The sequence below is a fragment of the Mustela nivalis genome, assembly GCF_964662115.1.
Source record: "Mustela nivalis genome assembly, chromosome: 9".
NCBI lineage: Eukaryota > Metazoa > Chordata > Mammalia > Carnivora > Mustelidae > Mustela > Mustela nivalis.
Genome location: NC_139028.1, coordinates 12949202 through 12971082, shown reverse-complemented (window position 1 = coordinate 12971082; position 21881 = coordinate 12949202). Strand labels below are relative to the sequence as shown.

General features: G+C 40.7%; 1 protein-coding gene across 1 annotated transcript in view; it reads right to left on the bottom strand.

Moving 5' to 3' along the window:
- The window catches only part of CUL5 (cullin 5), a 91480-nt gene that overhangs the window by 19853 nt on the left and 49746 nt on the right, over positions 1-21881 (bottom strand). Inside the window, exons 8-11 of the mRNA XM_082683227.1 lie at positions 5940-6033; positions 4146-4276; positions 3792-3899; positions 1065-1129 (exon numbers count right to left, since the gene is read on the bottom strand). Coding sequence (XP_082539353.1) covers positions 1065-1129; positions 3792-3899; positions 4146-4276; positions 5940-6033 — 398 coding nt within the window. The remainder of the gene's footprint in view (positions 1-1064; positions 1130-3791; positions 3900-4145; positions 4277-5939; positions 6034-21881) is intronic.

Sequence of the window (21881 nt, the reverse complement as noted above, 5' to 3'; positions counted from 1 at the left end):
GAGTCTGCTTGAGTGTCTCCTCCTCTGCCCTAACCCCTCCAAGCACATGTACATGCACGTGCTGTCTCAAATAAATATTAAAGAAAAAAGAACTTTAAAAAATCTAAAAATAAAAACAACACTTAAGGGGCGCCTGGGTGGCTCAGTGGGTTAGGCCGCTGCCTTCGGCTCAGGTCATGATCTCAGGGTCCTGGGATCGAGTCCCACATCGGGCTCTCTGCTCAGCAGGGAGCCTGCTTCCTTCTCTCTCTCTCTCTGCCTGCCTCTCAGTGTACTTGTAATTTCTCTCTGTCAAATAAATAAATAAAATCTTTAAAAAAAAAAAAACACTTAAAAAGACTGTATTCGTCAGAGAGAGAAAGAAAGAGGGAACACAAGCAGAGGAGCAGCAGACAGAGAAGCAGGTTCTCTGCCAAGCAGGGAGCCCAATTGCAGGGCTCAATCCCAGGACCCTGGGATCATGACCTGAGCCAAACGCAGACACTTAACCTACTGAACCACCCAGGAGCCCGTAAAATAGCAATTCTTAGCTAGAAAGTATACCAAAACATTTTTCCAATGAACCTTAGTGCTTAGTACTACTCTAAAGGTACCGTAACTAGCTCAGCTTTACCAATTTGTAAATTTAATTTATCAATGTATCCATTTAATTCGTTATATTTTGGATTTTTTTTAAATGGCAATATAAATATTTACATTAAAATTGACTTCCCTCTTTCAGTATGGTGAATTGAGTTATATTCTATGTTTTTATAAGTAATAAAGTAACTTTAGAGACTAATAAGGAGAAAAAATCACATAGAGATTCTAAAAGATTAAGAACACTTTTCCACTTAAAAAAATAAGATCAACATTTTTTTAATGACCACGCGAGATAATATGAAATTAAAAACTAAGATTTTTTAATATTCAAAGGCAGTAAAAATCATACAGGTAAAAAAAAAAAGCAGCAGCAAAAATCAAACCTAACAGATTTTAGGGAGACAGGACACCACACATACCCAATAATGTCTAAAACACTCCAAAAAAGTTAAGAATCTTAAACGTGATTTTTAAAAACTTACCCTTTCTGCTTCAAAGGTAATTCAAGTTTAAATATGGTAGCATCATTAACAACTGCTTTATATGCCTGCAAAGAATTTACAATGAAATGAACATTATTTTTAATATTTAAAATATAGTTTGGTATTTTAACGGTGTCTGTGGCCTGACAGAATTTTTCAAGCCATGACTTCAGCGTGTTCCCTCTCACGTTAGGACTGGCATTATTCTCAAGTGGGGTCTCAGTGCTGCCTGACGGCCGTACCACTCTCTCTGTGCACACTCCCCCAGAACACACTTCACACATCGTCCTTCCCTTCAGCCTCCCCCATTTAATCCCTGCAGAGACTTTCCGAGAGGACCCCTGTGATGCTAATAAAACTGAGGTGAACAGAATTCCCTCTCATTTCTCCTCCATCATATTTCCCCGTCCACTGTTCCTAGGCACACAAATAGATCATTATTTAAATCTAAACAGGGAGGAGAGGGAGAAGCAGACTCCCCACTGAGCAGGGAGTCCAACACAGGGCTGGATCCCAGGACCCCAGGACCATGACCCGAGCCGAAGGTGGCCGCTTCACCGCCTGAGCACCCCCGGCGCCCCGGCAGCAGCACTTGAAACCAGCACACCATGCCCTCGTCCTGGAAGTGCTTGTCCCACATGCTGTCTCCGACACTGTACTCTCCGGCTCCCTCCACTCACTCTGCGCTCTCCTCACAAAAGCTTGGTTCTTCATCTTTCTCCTAACAAAACCGACAGTGCCCCAGGCCAGACCTTGGTCTCTCGACTTTTCCATCCTCACTCCTTACACTGGTGAGCGTGGCCGGTGTCAGCACTTTAAATGCCATCCATATGATAAAGCTCCCAAATTTATTATTCAGGTCTGTTCTCTCCCTTACACGCCATACTGGACACTGCCACACCAATGTTTCATGAACATTTCAAAGTTAGCCTGTCCAAAACTGAGCTCCCAATCTAACGACCATCCCAATCTAACAACCTCAGCAAGCATGTGCTTCTAATCAATCAGAACAAAAATTTAAATGTCATCCCTGACTGGTCTCTATCACGTTCTACATCGGATTCCTTGGCAAATCTCGTGCAGTCTGTTGTCATCACCAGTATTGGACCGGCTCTGACCGCCTCTAACAACCATCGTTCTGGGCCCAGCCTCCAGCATTGCTTTATGAATTACTTAAATAGGTTCTGAGCCAACATTCTTACTTCTCCTGCCCCCCTTCCGTCGATTCTTTTTGCAGCAACCAAGTGACCCTGTTAAAATGTAAGTCATACCCATTCTGTTCAAAATCTTCTAATGACTTTCGATCCTCCTCGGGGTGAAAACCAAACTGCCTTCCCTAGCTCGGGGTCTTCCGCAATCTGGCCTCCAACTGTCTCTGACTTCATTTCGTACTCCTCCCCTCACTCCGTCCACTCGGGCCACACTGACCTTTTTTCCTCCTGTTTCTGGAATGTGACAGGTAAATTCCTGTCTTACAGCTTTTTAAGCTGTCCCTTTTGCTGGATACTCTTCCCTCGGAAAGCCATAGGACTTTATTTCTTAATTACTTTCAATCCTGATTCAGACGCCTCCTCAACAGAGCTTTGGCTGGCCACTCCATTTAATATTTTGAACTAACGCACACTACACCTCTAGCCTCCCTTAAAGCCATTCTGACCCTCTCTCTCTCTCTACCTACCTACCTACCCACCTAAAAATAGGGGGAAAAAACACTACTGGAGAAAGTTGATGGTCTTTTTAGAGTTACAGAAAGAAAAAAAAAAAAGAAATAAGAAATAAGAAAGGTAGATCAAAGTGAAAAAACTGACGCTAACTTCTAGTATTAGGTTTATGACATTTAAAAAGATAAAACGCTGAGGCTTAGTCAGTTAAGCAACCAACTCTTGATTTCAGCTCAGGTTGTAATCTCAGGTTCATGGGATAGAGTCCTGTGTGGAGCTACACGCTCACTGGAGAGTCTGCTTGGGATTCTCTCTCTCCCTCTCCACCCCGGCCCCCATGCACATTCTCTCTCTCTTTAAATTAAAACAAAACAAAACAAAACAAATTAAAAAGATAAAACCTGAAGGATAACACCCTGTTTCATTATTATCCCACACCAGTAAGGACAGGAGAAAGGGGCAAGGGAAGTGGGATAAATGGGACCGGATCCCCAGGAGTCCCACGAAAAGGGCAGAGAACAGAAAAACAAACTGTGCTGGAGGACAGGGTGTGGGCGAGGCAGGGTATCAGGGAAGTTCCAGGATAAGTGTACTTTGAGGTGGGTCTTAAAGGACAGATCAATAGGGATTCAATATTTTTTAAAAATCTCAAAAAAATGAAGACAAATTTCCTAGCTAGATTCTAGTTCACAGGCATACCCAATTCTTACAAAACCATATAACAAACCAAATACAATAAAAATGGTTGTCCTCCACTGATAAAAAATCAGAGTTGCTATGTTTTTAGTTTATAATTTAGTAGCATAATGGTACAAGTTCCTTTTTAAAGTAAATTATGACAGGGACGCCTGGGTGGCTCAGTTGGTTGAGCAGCTGCCTTCGGCTCAGGTCATGATCCCAGCGTCCTGGGATCGAGTCCCACATCGGGCTCTTTGCCCTGCGGGGAGCCTGCCTCTCCCTCTGACTCTGCCTATGCTCTCTCTCTCTCTGACAAATAAATAAAATCTTTAAAAAAATAAAAGTAAAGTAAATTACGACAATACTGTTACTATACAAGAATATATACCTTATCTCTTGCAGTAAGAAATCGCGGATCATCTTGAAAAGCTTCTTTGACGAGTTTACTAAATCTATTAAATAATGTAAGTAACTGTTCAACGTATTTCTCAGAATCCTAAAAATAAAATGTTTGATACTCAATTGAGGTTTTTAAAAAAGAAAACACAAAAAAATGAGAATATAAACAAAATTTTAATAGAACACTGAAGCTCTAAAATTTGAGAAATTCTCTGAAAAATTCTTGATATTAAAAGACGTTCCAACATTACCGTTGTGTCATCAATTACTATTTTAAGTACCCAATCTCTCATTTAAGGAACAACGTGGACATACGTGCACCCCCGCCACCGGGGACACTCACGGTAGTAATAGTTTCAGCAGCTGCTACCATATCTGCCAGGCCGGCACTAACAATATGTTCCTCCAAGTCCTTCAACATTGGCTCTATCCCATTGGGAACTTTGTCCATCAGCGAAAACATCAAATGTAATTCTGAAACGATAGAACACACTCGAATCATCATCTCATCCATGAAAATACATTTTCTCTTTCATTTGTATCTTGGGTCTAGAATTCCTAGGATAGTAAAAGTCTGGAGAAATATTAGTTGGAAACTGAAAACCTTAGCAGTATTCTGTGGGTATGATTAGGAGTTTTTCCTACCAAGTACTGTAACTTACGGATTCACCTGCTCTGACAAAAGTTATTTTTAAAAAAAACTCTAATTAAAAGTGATCACTCACCATAAAACCTAACTCCTCTTAAAAGGTGAGTCATTTGACCTTCAACTCAATGGAATATGTTTATTTATTTTTATTTTATTTTATTTTTTTCTTACATTTAAATTCAATTAATTAACATATAGTGTATTATTTGTTTCAGGGGCACAGGTCTGTGATCCATCAGCCTCATAGAACACCCGGAACTCATTACAACCTATACCTTCCGCAGAGTCCACCATCCAGTTACCCCAGGCCCCCACCCCACATCCCCTCCAGCAACCCTGTTTGTTTCCTAAGATTAAGAGTCTCTAATGGTTTGTCTCCCTCTCTGGTTTCACCTTGTTTCAGTTTTTCTTCTCTTCCCCTATGATCCTCTGCCTCGTATCTTAAATTCCCCATATCAATGAGATCATATGAGAACGGATTATTTTTAAACCTAAATAGTACAAAAGTTTACACAGAAGGGTAGTATATTTCATAAAGTAAATGCAATATTAAATATACAGCACCACATCATCAAGTGGCAAAAAAAAAAAAAAATTCCATCATCAGATTATTCCAAGTGATTATAAAAGCATATTAGAGATAATATAAAATTGTATTCATAAGGAATTTTTCAGTTTATAAAAGCACTTTCTCCTGTTATACCATGTAACTGACCTCCACAAATCCCACTGCACAGAAGCAGCTACCACTACATATCCTTCTGAAGGGAGACCCCATGGAGCCCAGCACAGATCTCTTTAGCCTGACATACACAGATTCTAAGATTTCATCTATGCCAATGAGCTTTTTACTAAAAACTACAAGTGTACGAACCTAACTGACCGAAATGCACACTTTAAATGCAACTAGAGACTAAACAGGACCTTGCACTCGTACACAGTGAAATCTGGAGAGGAATGCGTCCGAGTTTTTACCATATTGGTTGTAATGTACTCGCAACCTCCCAAAATGTATCTTTATTAAGAAAACTTGTCAGTAATAAAAAAGCACACTTGCAGAAACCTTAAATTGTAACATATTTTAGGGAAGAGGGAGGGAGATCATTAACAAGGAATGTCCTATTACTTTCTAAAAATACTCGCCACAAAGTTTCACACAGAAGCCAAACACCTAGTTCTAGTCTTTCCCATATGTTTGTCCTTTTAATTAGTCTTTAAAAGCAGAGCCCTACATCTGAGAACAAACTGAACCCACTGCCATTTTCTACAAATGTTGATACCTAAGGGTGGAATGTTTAAAACGTAAATTTATAACCTTCTTTGTAGTACTGCTGTGTTAAGTATTTTATCATTTTCTTTAAGCACAGTTTATTGTTACAAATATACCTATGTAGAAAAGGATGATCTAACAGCAGCTTATTAAAAGTAATCTGCTTCAAAGATACCCTCTTAAAAGATTATGAGAACTTTATGTGATGTTTTACCTACTTTCAGTTTCATTTCGCTTGATCATGCCTTGGCACTCTGCTAAGATAGTCTCCTTAAAGGATGTCACCAGGGCATTTACACAGCATTCCATGAGCTGAAATATATCAGAAATTGGTCAAGGCTATTATAAGCACAAACCTACTCCACCCCAGTTTGCTTTTTAAGCTCCATAAAAACCACACTGTTCAACAACAGCAAGAAAATGAAGCATAATGAGCGCAGGCCTTACTTACCTTTACTGCAGGAGAACTGAAGGCGGGCACTCTATACTAGTTTACCACGGTATTTTTACCCCAAGAAAAAGGCCACAGAACTTAAGTTCTCTTTAGAAATTTACATGGACATCCCCAAAGAGGGGAGGAAAAAAAAAAACTGAAAAATATACAAAACAAAATGAGGAAAAAAAAAAAAACCCAAAACTCGGATGAATTCTTTTCTGGAGAGAACATGTGTTAAAATCAGAGTCTAAAACTCTAAATACAGTCATCCAACAAACCATCACTGGACGCCTACTATGTGCAGGCAGCAGAGAAGTGGTCAGGAGACAAGACTAGGAGATAGCCCTTGCTTTGGAGGAGGAGCGCCATCTAATTAAGGGTAGGGAAGAAAGCAAACATAAACTAATATATACAACACAGTTAAGTGGCCACACACACACACACACACACTCACGCCCAACAAACAAAAAAACACGCAGAGGATGACATACTTCTGGAGTAGTTAAAAAGCTCTCACCTACAAGACGAAATCTAAACTGAATCTTGAAAAATAATCACAAGCCCAAAATGGACTGAATATTTTAGCAGTAAGAAGCAGCTGAATATGATAGGGAAGAGACAGAGGGCAGAAGAGAAAACTAGAAAGGTAGGCTGGACCCAGTTCATAAAGCAAAATCTATGGTTTGGTATTTTTGTTCCATAGGTAGGGTAGGGAACAAAGAATCAAAGGTTTTCCACAGAAGATAAATGCAATGAATGTCGGCTCCCCTAAGAGCAGGCTGGTCAACAAGGCGGCTGCATCCCTGGGGAACACGGGTCTGGGGTTCCGGCAGTCCTCCACAGAACCCATCCCCGGCACCCCTGCTCCCTCATGTCACAGAATTACTTACTCCTCTTGCAGGCATCAAGTAAAATGACCAGGCTGTGAGCACTCACGCACAGAACGCACACTAAGGCTGACATACATCTTCTGAAATAAAGATCATCTGTGTGTACTAAGGAAGGGAACTGTTTAAGTCTTGAAAGTTCTTTGTTAAAAGTTCTACTTGGAATGGACATAACGTTGATAATCAGTGAAACTAAATTTAGGTAATGGGGATTTATTATATTATTCTGCCTACTTTTTAAATATTTATAAATTTCTGTAACAAAAAGGTTTTTTTCAGGCCCCTTTTTGAGAACTATGCTAACAATTTTAAAACCCACGAATGTCGATTTCCTAAGAGAAACAATATATACAAGAAGTGGTTGAGAAATTTCTCTCTTGCCAAGGTGTTAAGGTCTGTCCCAACTCCCCGGTAACCTCCTGTCATAGCCGCTCTGGACCGTGCGCGAATGCACACTCCTGCCCAGAGCAGAGAGCCCAGACTCACAACAGGGGAATCTAACTACACAGAATGCAGGGGGAAGAGAGAGAGCGCAGACTCAGAATGAGCCCAGAGCCTCTGTCCCTTCATCCCAGTTTCTCTTTCACTGAAAAGTCACAGCTGTGTGACTGGGTAGTAGTCCAACTTCTGCAAATTCCAAAAATCCAGCATGTGTTTTGAACTGTTGTTCTGAAATATGTTAATGGCTGTAATCAGCTTTCCTTAACAACAGAAAAAAGCAGAGAGTCATACATAGTAACAGTGAATATTACTTTGTAGAACTTTTGTTTCTGATACATGCAAATAAGCAGAGTGTATACTAAACCACAAAATGAAATGGCTTTCTTATTGTGGGTTACAATGGGGATTAAAAGGAGAGGACAAGATAATTGAAGAACCTGGGGCACCTGGGTGGCTCAGTGGGTTAAAGCCTCTGCCTTCAGCTCGGGTCATGATCCCAGGGTCCTGGGATGGAGCCCCGAATGGGGCTCTCTGCTCAGCAGGGAGCCTGCTTCCTCCTCCTCTCTCTCTGCCTGCCTCCCTGCCTACTTGTGATCTCTGTCAAATAAATAAATAAAATCTTAAAAAAAAAAAAAGATAATTGAAGAACTGAGCAGAATCTAGTAAGTCTTAGATGACAGGAGTTAGGCAGTCTGCTGAGGCGGTTTCTGGTTTGATAGGTCTAACTATTAGAAAAGGAGGTATCTTTCAATGAACACTTAGTCTGTACCAAACGCTTTCCATACATGACCTTACACATGAGGAAACCAGCTCAGAAGGGCTAAGTAACTTGCAAATGTTACACAGTCAGTGTCCATGAGGTCAGGGAGGGGACTCCAAAGTCTGCAACTTCTGTTACTACAATGACAGAGCGAGTATATACTTAGCGATGGCTGCATGCTGAGAACTGAGTTAAGTGCTATAAGGAATGGAGAAGTAGAAAACATGGTTTAGGGGTGCCTGGCTGGCTCAGGGGTTAAGCCTCTGCCTTTGGCTCAGGTCATGATCTCAGGTTCCTGGGATCGAGCCCCTCATTGGGCTCTCTGCTCAGGGAGAGCCTGTTTCCCAGCCTACTTGTGATCTCTTTCTCTCTGTCAAATAAATAAATAAAATCTAAAAAAAAAAAAAAAAGGAAAACATGGCTTATACCTTCAATAATATTACAGTCCAGCTAGGGGCATGTAAGTACACATCTCAAAATCTATGTATAATTCCCATATAACAGAGGCGGACTGGAAGAAGTTCAACTCCCTAAAGGCAAAGGTATGGAAATACATGCCTCATTAGGACACTATGAATTTCACAAGGACCCAGACTATGTTCACTCACAGCTGTTGTGTTCATGGCCCCAGCCACAGCATGTGCCTGATACACAACACAACAAAGCAGACTATAATTTGCTACTAAATCCAGCAGCAGAAACAGTAGGTACAGTGGAAGCTCAGTAAGAGGAAACTGTCGGAAGCCTACAGAGCTTGCAGTGATACCACAAGAGGGACTATAAAGATTCTGAAGAATTTACAGAGGAAAAGGAGAAAGTAAAACATTAAGAAAACAAGTAAAAAAAAATTCTTAAAAGTGAATCCAAGGAAAAAAAATGAATTGGAAGAAGTTTAAGAATGAGAAACTACTTATTGGAGTAGAATGACTCTTTCCAGATAGTATTAAGTTAGGAAAATAGGTTAGGGCCGAATTATGAAGAGTCTTGAACATCAGGTATAAGAAATAATGATACTATGGTTTCTGAGTAAGAATAATGAAAATGATGCTTATGAAAAATTAGCCTGAATTCACAAAAGAAGAAATATAAATAGTCCATAAGAATACAGATGTCTAGCCTCAATAATTTTTAAATGCACATAAAAAAATTTTTTTTATCTACGATAGTAGGAGATTGTTACAATTAATAGAGTGACAAAATCCAGATTAGCAAAGATAAACAGGCACATTGCTGATGGGAGTAAGAATTACTGCCTTTCTGAAGATTGGTTGGTATTATGTAGAGATCTGTAAAAGGTGCATACCCTTGGCTTCAGCAATTTCATTTCTGGTAAATTCCTTTCCAAGAGAATGTCCCATGTGTACGTAAAAGTATTAAGGAAGTAATATTCACAAGGAATAAACTACAGTAATAACAATAATGAAAATGCCCATTATTAGGGGATAGGTTAGGTGTATTTACTAAATATCTATGATAAAATACAGGCACTGAAAATAATGTTACAATACACTTCTGTGTCATATAGGGTAAAATATACAGAACGTCACACATTTCTTTGAAATAATAAAAGGAAGAAAAGAAGGAAAGGGAAGGGAAAAGAGAAAAGGAAAGGAAAGATAACAGGCAAGGAACAAGTGAACAGAACAAAACGATGACTGGCTGAAACCGGAGGCTGGCTATGGGGGCTGGGGTTCACTGGACTATTACCTCCAGGCTTTTATTTTTAAATAAAGAGATTAATTAAGGCCTAAATGCTTAAGAGATGAAAAAGTCTTTAGAGAACTATCTCATGTGGGCAAAAAGAGGAAAGGGAGACTGCATGGTGGCTTTCCCCTTGCTACAAATGAGTCTTGTTTCAACAGGTCAGTTCTGTGAGGGCAGAGACCATGTTACTCTTTCATGTTTCTTTTCCACCATTTACCAAAACACTACATAGAGAGTCAACCCTACATATATACTTGTTATTTGAAAAATACGTCTCGAAGGAAAAGGGTAGTGATAAACCATCTCTCTCACCTTGTATTCCCTGTCTCCTTTGCTAGCTTCCGTGAAGAATAAAACTTTTTGCCACATGTCATCAAGTCCTGTATTTTGCCTGAGATGAGCACAACTTCTAAATCCATAGAAATCTCTCCCCAGAGGTCTGCAAGGTGAAACACTTTAACTATCAATGTGCTTGATGTTTTACCTTCCTCTATAGCAAAACTCTTCGAAGATGATGCCTGCCGTAAAGCACAGCAGGCACTCAGTACTTGCTCAGTGAACGGATGTGTAGGTCTGAAGGCGACAGGTGCGACAGGAAGGCTAACGGACGGCGCAGAGTCTTCTTTTTGCACAATTAATTCTACTTCACTGAAATTTATTACAAAGCAACAAGAATGGTTCTAATTTTCATTAGTTATTTAAATCTGTACAAGTAATAACTTGCATTAGCTCAACTATAAAATAGGAGATGAACTAAAAATCATCCTAGGTTTCTCCCTTAAGACTTTATCATTATAAGATCTTTAACCATACAAAGATAACTGTAACGTATTTAAGAATTCAGTTTATTCTATGCGTGGCAGGTTATTCTCAAAACTAATTTCCCTTGGCCTTTCTGGCTTGGTTCAGATTTCTTTATTTTACCATTATAACTAGGGGGTACTTCCTTCATTTCTAAACTATTTACATAGGAACTATACAGAGCAATGAAAACTCGGACTTACTCACCTTGACTTTTTTGAAATCACCCTCAATATACTAAGATACTAAAAGTTAACAAATACATACTTTAAGGTTAATAATCTGTGACTTATGACCTTGCTGCTAATTCAGTTTTTTTAATCAACGTTTTGCATGGACAGTCAGATAGTTCCTATCTGAGAATCAGCAACCTTCTCCAAACCCGAGCCCTAACAGTAAAAACTACATGCCAGGCGCAGTGTTTTATTAAACTCTGACAACACATGCGGGTGTCACCCCATCTCACAGTTAAAGAAACAGGATTACAGAGGCTGAGCAACTCGCCGAAGAGCACACTGCTAGTCAAAAGGCTACAAAGGGATTCAAATCCTCATCTCATTCCACAAGTATGCCCCTGACCCCTAGAACACACTGACCCCCGTCAGCGCCGTGTCCCCAAGACAGGATGGAGACCTGCCACCATCAATCCATTCTCCATCCCACCACTCTACGGCACGAACAATCCATTTTATCTTACTGTCACTCTGAAGACCGGAACCAGATCTCCGGTGTTACGCCCAACTCACACAAGGCCTAGTATGTTTTAAGTGCATAATAAATACGAACTGAATGCCCTCAGGGAATGCCAAGGTATATAGGATAAACACCTAAAATACAAACAGCCACAGAAAAACTTTTAATCTTGTGATCTCTCTCTGTGTCAAATAAATATATATCATCTTTAAAAAAAAAAAAAAAAAAGAGGGGCGCCTGGGTGGCTCAGTGGGCTAAAGCCTCTGCCTTCAGCTCAGGTCATGATCTCAGGGTTCTGGGATCGAGCCCCGCATCGGGCTCTCTGCTCAGCGGGGAGCCTGCTTTCCCCTCTCTCTCTACCTGCCTCTCTGACTACCTGTGATCTCTGTCAAATAAATAAATAAATAAGAAAGAAAAACTTTTAAAAAGTTCTTTTCTTTTTTTTTTTTTTTAAAGATTTTTTTTATTTATTTATTTGACAGAGAGAAATCACAAGTAGATGGAGAGGCAGGCAGAGAGAGAGAGAAGGAAGCAGGCTCCCTGCTGAGCAGAGAGCCCGATGCGGGACTCGATCCCAGGGCCCTGAGATCATGACCTGAGCCGAAGGCAGCGGCTTAACCCACTGAGCCACCCAGGCGCCCTAAAAAGTTATTTTCGTTTAAGGTTTTTTCTCCCATTTTCTTACTAAGTTTCATCTTTTCCTGCCTGTCATGTGTCTTCAGCAGACAGCTCAAAGCCTCTCCGGGTTTGACACAGACGCTGCCACTCAAGTGTTGGACCAGCTAACGACAGTGGAGCTCATCAGAATCGTGTGCATCACTGGATGTGAGCGGGGCTACGTGGGTCTCCCAGGCCAGGAGCAAAACTAGAACCGTGGGCCTCTGGGCTTCTTAGGCAGCACTTAGGCTCTGGGCTAAGTTTTGGACTGACTGACTTTTCAGGTTCTCCACTGAATAGCAAATAGCTTAAACACTCTAAGGGCTGTCCTCTGGAGAAGCCAAATTCTACGGTTTGGACAAATATTTCAGACACATGCACGCTGCCACTGAAGCATGCACACACACGTGGGCAAAGACACACACAGAAAGCGTGAGATCCAAGCGTCGGCCCTCAATTCGAGCTGGTTCAAGTAGAGCCAGGCTACGTAAAACCTTGGAGCCAGACTCTTAGCTTGGTTCAGATCACACACACTGAAGGACAGGATGGCGGCAACCATGGTCCCCACTCCAACAACAACAACCAAAACACTAAAAGCTGTTCAAGGTAGCAGAGCTAAGAGTAGAAAAACACACACGAAGAAAGCTCTCCCAACGTTCCAAGTTCCTAAACCCACACATCCTTCATTTCAGTCTTAGCCTTGAATTTTCTATGAAGGATTTTACACAAACTAACACAACTGCCTTTTTTTGTTTGAGATGGGTTCCTGCTCCCTGCCACCAAGAGTGCAGACGAACTAGGCATGTGTAAGGGCAATCCCGTGTTCAAAATCCTGTATCGAACTCTGCTCTCTTCTTTATTCACTGCCACAGTGCTTACCATCATCCTCAGGAACTCAAGACCCAGAACTGGACTTCATTAGAAGCCAGCTTCACCGTGTCCCAGCAGACTGAGGCCAACCTCCCGCGGTCTCTGACCCTCAGTGTCTTTACCTATAAAGGAGAAACAATGACAGCATCTACCTACTAGTTCTCCCTCCGAAACGTGTCCTGAATCCTTCCACTTCTATATTCATCTCCACCTCTCACCTCGATTATAGTTTAGAATCCAAATACCTCACTGCAACCCAAATGCTCTTCTGGGGTATGAAAATCAGATCACACCAGCTCTCTGCTTAAAACCCTTCAACAGCCACCCTCTGCACTGGGCTCCTGCTCCCCGTGCCTCCAGCTGGATCGTTCTCTTCCCCTCACCAACCACACTGGGGCCACGTTAACCTTCCTCTGTTCCTAAAACAAGCTAAGCTCCTTCCTGATTCACAGCCTTTACCCTAGCTCTTCCCTCCACCTGCAAAGCTCTATCCCAGATCTTTACAAGGCTAGACCCCGATCATTTAGGTCTCAGCTCCAATATCACTTCGAAAAGACCTTCCCTGACCATATTCCATAAAGCAAAAGCGACAATAAGAGCGTTACGGGCGCCAATTCATTCTCGATGGCATGTTCTATTTTATGAAGAATCACACTGGGACACCGAAAGGCCTTGGTACATACTTCCCTAGGCACTATTAGAAATATAATCGGCTCCTTGTATAACCATAAAGATTTGATAGATATACAAGAGCTGAGACCGCGCTGAACAAAAGGAAGAAGTAAAACTCCACTATTTACAGGTAACAGTATATTTTATACAGAAAACGATAAAGATGCCACCAAAAAACTGTCAGAATAAACAAATTCAGTGGTGCTGCAGGATATAAATTCAATATACAAAATCTGTTAGATTTCTTTACACTAATAACAAACTAACACAAAGAGAATTAAGAAAATAATTCCATTTACAACTGCATCAAAAAGAGTGAAATATGGAGGAATAAATTTAACCAAGGAGGTCAAAGTACTGTGCACTGAAAACTCTAGGACACGGAGGAAACAAGGAAGAATAAGAACGTTAAAATGTCCACACTACCAAAAACACACAAATGCAATGCAATCTCAACCAGAAGTCCAAGAAGACCACAAGTCCAAGAAGTCCTAGAAGAAAACCCAGCGTTAGGTGATACCCAACATGTACAAAGAACTCCTACAACTCAGTAGCCAACAATAAATAATCTGACCAGAAAATGGGCAGAAGATCTGCATAGACGTTTTCCAGAGAAGACACACAGACGGCCAACAGACACAGGAAAAGGTGATGTCACTCATCATCAGGAAATGCAAATCAAACCCACATGATCACCTCACACCTGCCAGAATGGCGAGTATCAAGAAGGCAAGAAATAACAAGTGTTGGCCAGGATGCTGTGAAGAGGGAGTCCCTGGGCACTGCTGGTGGGAAGTAAAATGGTGCAGCCACTGTGGAAAATGGTATGGAGATTACCTGAAAAATTAAAAACAGAACTACCATATGATCCAGCAATTCCAAATTGCTGGGTATTTATGCGAAGAAAATAAAAAACTAACTTGAAAAGATAATGTAGCCCCTTGTTCACTGCATCATTTATGATAAACAAGGTAAGGAAACGACCTAAGTGTCTGCCAGTGGGTGAAAAGGTAAACACACTGTGAGACAGACACGCAATGGAGTATTATCAGCCAGTAACACGAATGAGGTCTTGTCATTTGCAGTGACTTGGATGGACTGTGAGAGCATTATGCTGAGTGAAATAAGGCAGAAAACAACAAATAACATATGATCTCTCTCATACGTGAAATCTTACAAAAAAGAGAGAGAGAAATAAAACGCCCAAACTCATAGATACAGAGAAGAGACTGGTGGTTCCAAGAGGCAGGGGGCCAGAGGTGGGGAAAATGTACTTTGTTTTTAGCTTAAGTAAACTGAATAAAAATTTTCAAAAACTCATTTTTTTGTTTGTGTACTAGTCTTTCTCGGTCTTCCCTTATCCGAATGTTAACTCTGTAAGAGCAAGGACTTTGTTTTGTTCACGGTGTACCCCTTTCTACTCACCTCACCACTGTGCTCGCTTCGGCAGCACATATTCTACTCACCTCACCACTAACAGAGACCAGATTCACATTTACGGAGGGAATGAGTGCTCCCTATACATAGGTCAAAAGCCTTAATGAAGAAAAAGCAATGAAAGGATTATAATCTCTCGCTCTAGGATCCCATTCCTCATAAATCCGGGGCACATTCACCAGCAAACACACACAAGCTTAAATTATCTATTTGGACCCACACCAACGGCCGGGAAGGAAAGCAGTCCAGTGGAGAAAGCACTAGTGTGGAGCCAGGCGACAGGCTGGAACTCATCATTACTCAGGAATACCAAAGACAATGATTTCTCATTACATTTCACAAAGTGCTGTACAAGGAGGGTGATTATTATTTACACATACTCCCCTCCCCCAAATTCTAACTTAAAGCTCCTCAGGAGCCCTTCAACTCTTATTAAGTATACAATCTTTCAAGAACTGGAGAGGCCTCTCACAATTAGCTCCCCTCTGATTCTCTACTCTGATTATTCCAAGAACCCAGGCTCAAATCTTTCAATCACTCTACGGGCCATTAAAACCGTCTTTTAGCACTAAAAGATAAGGCTAAGGTTCAGTGGGTTAAGCCTCTGCCTTCAGCTCAGGTCATGATCTCGGGGTCCTGGGATCGAGTCCCACATCGGGCTCTCTGCTCTGAGGGGAGCCTGCTTCCTCCTCTCTCTCTGCTTGCCTTTCTGCCTACTTGTGACCTCTCTCTGTCAAGTGGATAAACAAAATCTTTAAAAAAAATTTTAAAAAATAAAATAAAATAAAATAAAATGTCTTTCAGGAAGCAGCTGGCTGGCTCAGTCAGTAGACCACATGACTCTTGATTTTCAGGGTCACGAGTTCAAGCCCCGTGCTAGGCGCTGAGCTTAGTTAAAAACAAATAAATAAAATGTCATTTAATGATTTCTTCAAAATGCCTCTTACAGCCCTTCCTTTCCATTAGTTTATCATCATGTACATAGCTGACCCCCTTTAGTGACAACTAAAAGCAAGTCTCTTGTCTCTTTCAGCCCTGTCATACACACGCCAGCAGATGAACCCCGCAAAGCACAGCTTCGATCCACTAGTCATGGATGGTTAAGGCTCTCCACCACCGAAGCACTGGTTCTCACACCCTTCAGACCCAACACTCCCTTTGACAGCAAACCGTTAACTGAAATTTACCGACATTATTACCTCAAGAACACCGATGTACATCTCTAATTATGACACAGAGCGGAAAGCAACAATTCTTTATAATGAGTCAATCTGTATTTCAACCTGTAAAGACGTGGTCACAGCCAAACGGGAAGGTATAAGGAAAGGAGTCAGCCACCTGCACCTGTGTGTGGCGTCACCGGGAAGGGGACGACTGGGAATGTGGTGCAGCAGAAACGCTGGCGACCACATCCTGTCACAGTGGTGCATACTGGCACTACTGTGGGCGACAAAAGCTTCTGCAGTAAAAATACGTCTAAAGCCCAAACAGCAATAAAAATATTATCTTTCCCCAACTTACACAACAGTATCATCACTGGAAAATACAGTGTATTATTAATATCATGTAAAAATATTTTGGTTTATAAGTAAAATACAACTCAGTTTTAAACTCGGGCATAAACAAGACTTTCACTGACCTGTGTGGCCAGTGGGACCAGTGACTCAGTCCTTCTGGGATGTGATCTAATTTCTGTTTATGTGGGACAGGGAGAGCACTGAGTCATGTAGCATTCCTGACCTCATTCACTAAAAATCAATCTCTGTGACAACTGAAAAAAGCCTCCATAAATTTATATACTATTTCCTAGAGGTAGATGTTACCTTTATTGAAAACACCTGGCCTGGAGATGTCAGTTCAAAATATATTAGCCTAGTTCAAAAACATCAACCTAGAATTCAAATGTTCTCCACAATGAGACTGAAATCTGCCCTCTACTTTTCAGACTAACTTCCAAAACTTTCCGACACACAGTCCAGGCATCAGAAAAAAACAGTTTATCAGCTCCCCACTTTTCCCCCACCTTTTGCTTACTGGCATCTTCATGTTGTGATTAAAATTTAAACAATTCACAGCATGACTCACTTTTCATGGATTCATCTCTGTCATAATCTACTGTATTAATGAGAAGCAATTTTAAGTAAAAATCTGTATTAAGGATCATAAAGACATTATTATCATTACATAATAAATTTTACAACTAAACATTCTACATATAAGCAACTTAGAGGAGGGGCACCTAGGTGGCTCGGTGTATTAAGCATCCGACTCTTGATTTCGGCTCAGGTCATGATATCAGGGACGTGAGATCGACCACTGCATCAGGCTCTGTGCTCAGAGTGGAGCCTGTTTATGATTCTCTCTCCCTCTGCCTCTCCCATGCTGCAGCTTGCTCTCGCTCCCTCAAAACAAAACAAAACTAAAAAAAATTATGAAAGGAAAATCTTGGGAGTAAGCTTTACTGGCTATATAGGATATGTCAAAGTCCCTTTGGGGCAAAAATGTTTATCCATTAAAAAACAGGACACCATGGGGGTGCCTGGGTGGCTCAGTTGGTTGAGCAACTGCCTTCGGCTCAGGTCACGGTCCTGGAGACCCGGGATCAAGTCCCGCATCGGGCTCCCAACTCCATGGGGAGTCTGCTTCTCCCTCTGACCTTCTCGCCTCTCATGCTCTCTCTCACTGTCTCTCTCTCAAATAAATAAATAAATAAACCTTTAAAAACAGAACAAAACAAAACAAAAAAAAACAGGACACCATGTTCGTTCTTGAAACAGAAGAATGGCTTAATGTGAGGAACTCTGTAAATGTGATTTACTGAATTAGTCCAAAGGAGCAAAATGCCATTCTTCATAACATGTTTTTATTTTTATATCTTATTTTGATTTTAGCATCACAGGAAAGTTGCAGAAACAGCACAGAGGGCCCATATATCTACCACCTAATGGGTAATGTTTTACACAACTACAGTATAACTACCAAATCCAGGAAAAGAGTATACCACTATTAACAAATGACAGATCTTGGGGCGCCTGGGTGGCTCAGTGGGTTAAAGCCTCTGCCTTGGCTCAGGTCATGATCCCAGGCTCCTGGGATCAAGCCCTGCATCGGGCTTTCTACTCAGCGGGGAGCCTGCTTCCCTTCCTCTCTCTCTCTGCCTGCCTCTCTGCCTACTTGTGATCTCTGTCAAATAAATAAATAAAAAATCTTAAAAAAAAAAAAAAAAGACAGATCTTTCTAGAAATTCACTAGTTTTCCCACGAATGTGTCTTTCCTACTCCAGGACCCTGTCTACAAGCCCACACTGTTCATTGTTGCTTAGATCTCCTGCTCTCCCCCAGTCTGTGGCAGTTCCTCGGTCTGTATCTCTCTCTCTTTTTTACTTTTTTGGTTTGTTATGATCTTGACACTTTTATCTTTCTTTAAAAAAAGAAGGGGGAAAAAAGATTTTATTTATTTATTTAAGAGAGACCGAGCATGAGAGGAGAGGAGGTCAGAGGGAGAAGCAGACTCCCTGCAGAGCTGGAAGCTTGATGTGGGACTCATGACCTGAAGCCATGGCTTAACCGACTGAGCCCCCCAGGCACCCGGATCTTGACACTTTTAAAGAAGAGTAGTCAGTTACTGTGCAAACTGTTCTCCAATTTGAGATTGTTTAATCTTTTCTCATTAGAATAAGGCTATGCTTTTTTATCAGAATACCACAGGAATGAGGTATTCTTAGTGCACAGATACACCATGTCAGTATGTCCTTATTACTGGTGATGTTAACCTTAATCACTTAAGATAGTGTCTTTTGGGTTTCTCCATTGATTTTTCCCTGAGTAAATATCTTGGGGAATATATTTTGAAACTGTTAACGTACTCCATTTTACCTCACACTTTAATTTTAATATCCATTAATGGAGCTTGTCTACAACTGTTATTACTGTGATATTTGCTTAACAGTGATCGTCAATTTCCCTTCATGTTTGTAAGGTGCAACTCTTCTGTAAGAATGAGTTTGAGCCTCTTCCAAATGTTTGATGGCCAGTATTAGGGACATATTTTTGTCATGTGTCTGTATCTTTTCCCAACATTTTTCTATCGGGTGCTTACCCATTTCTGTTCAATTTTTATTTACTTTATTTTTTAATTTAAAAGACTTTATTTATTTGACAGAGAGAGACATAGTGAGAGAGAGAACACAAGCAGGGGGAGTGGAAGAGGAAGAAGCAGGGTCACCGCTGAGCAGGGAGGGAGCCCCATATGGGGTTCGATCCCAGGACCCGGGAGCATGATCTGAGCTGAAGGCAGACGCTTAATGACTGAGCTACCCAGGCACCCTCATTCCTCAATTTTTAAAAGTTCTTTATACAGCAGGGCTAACAGGCCTTTCTCTGTGATATATGTTGCAAATATTTTTTCCCAGAATGTCAGTTCTCTTTTGACTTTATGGTTCTTTCTGCAATTTAAAAATGTAGTCAAATTCATCAATCTCTCCTTTTACCTGCACTGAATTCTGAGTCATGTTAAAAAGCCTTCCCCTACACCAAGGTTAAAAAAGGAATCATTCTGGGCGCCTGGGTGGCTCAGTGGGTTGGGCCGCTGCCTTCGGCTCAGGTCATGATCTCGGGGTCCTGGGATCGAGTCCCGCATCGGGCTCTCTGCTCGGCGAGGAGCCTGCTTCCTTCTCTCTCTCTCTCTGCCTGCCTCTCAGTGTACTTGTGATTTCTCTCTGTCAAATAAATAAATAAAATCTTTAAAAAAAAAAAAAAAAGGAATCATTCTTGTACCTATATGATTTCATGTTTAGTGTTTCAATCCTTGACCCATTTAGTGTTTATTCTTCTGAATGTTATAATACACAATATCATCTTTTTCCAAATGGCTACTGCGTTGTCCCATCACCATCTTCTAAGTGTATCTTTAAGTCTATCTTTACACCCCAGTGATTTGAGATCTAGCCTTTGTCACACAGAATTCTGGACTGTCAACTCCATCCCACTGGTCCACTATCCATTCATGCGTAATTAACACACTATTTAATGGAGGATGTTTGAATGTCTGGTAGAGTTTTCTCCACACAGTTTTTCTTTTCCAGTATTTTCCTGGCTATTGGTACATGTTTATTTTTCCATACAAACTTTCACATCAACTTGTCCTAACTTTATTAAATAGTTGTTAGTATTTTCAATGGCATTACAGTGAATTTATAAGTTCTTTAGGGAAGAACTGACATCTTTATAACTCTAAGTCACAGAATTTAAGAGCCACCCAGGCGCCCCATGTATATTAATTTTAAATCTTAACTACTTTTCTGAATTGCTTTATTGTTTGAGTTAACTTATCATTGATTATCTGGAGTTTTCCAAATATACTATCATATCATCTCCATACTGAAGGTTTTACTTCTGCCCACCCATTCTCATGCCTCCAATAGATTTCTCTAGTCTAACTGCGGAGGCTAATACCTATTATACAATGTTAAACAACAGCAGAAATAGTGGGCATCCTAGCCTTGTTCAAGATCTTGTTGGAAATGACTCTAGTGTTTCTCCATTAAATAGGATACTGGCTTTGGGACCAAAGTATATACATTTCTGATTATATTCTTTTTTTTTAAATTTTTTAAAAGATTTTACTTATTTATTTGACAGAGATCACAAGTAGGTAGAGAGGCAGGCAGAGAGAGAGAGAGGGAAGCAGGCTCCCTGCTGAGCAGAGAGCCCGATGCGGAACTCGATCCCAGGACCCTGAGATCATGACCTGAGCTGAAGGCAGCAGCTTAAACAACTGAGCCACCCAGGTGCCCCTTTTCTGATTATATTCTTTAAAGAAGAACAACAAATGAATAGTTTCTCAATATAACAAAATGCATAAATTATGCCAAAATCCAATATCATGTTTAATGATGAAAATGTGGAAGCATTCCCAAAAGACTGAAGAAGCAAGAATCCCCCCTATTTAACATTTTCCCCCAAAACTATTAAAAGATTTAGTCTACTGAAGGAAATATTAGTATTAGAAAGGCAAAAGCATCATTATCATTATTTGCAAATGATGTACTCAGTGGCTTGGAATACCCAAGAAAACAGAACTCTGATACAAACAATGAAAATATCCAGTGAGCTGCTTAGTGTGAAAGTAACTTTACTTGAAATGTACATCTGACCTGTAGGAGGCTTGGCCTCACAATGGGGTACTACCTAGGTGAGATTTTCTCTACTATACACAACATAGGTCCAAAAACTTGTTCTTCCGCCTATATTAAAAACTGGTCAAGTTTAAAAACTTGGTATTGATTTATACTAACTAAATACAGAGAAGATAATCGAATAACCATAATAATTTGCTAATATACAGAGAAAAACATAAATGCCAAAAAAATACAGATTTTAATCTTAAATTCTGATGTGCATTACAGTATAGCCCCCTATGAAGGGACTGTAACAGTAAAATATATCTTCCCTATACCATAACTACCCTCCATTAATAAAAAGAGTCTAACAGGTAAGTATATATCATTGCATGTTCTTTTTTTTTTTTTTTTTTTAAGATTTTATTTTATTTGAGAGAGAGAGAGAGAGCATGAGGGGGAGAAAGTCAGAGGGAGAAGCAGGCTCCCTGTGGAGCTGGGAGCCCGAGGCAGGACTCGATCCCAGGCCTCCAAGATCATGACCCAAGCAGAAGGCAGTAGCTCAACCAACTGAGCCACCCAGGCGCCCCACCATTGCATGTTCTGATGGCCAATAATTCCTCTCAGAGAATCTAAGACAGTAAGTCTGTTCTGAATAGGGTATGGTATGGGAAGTGACTTGTT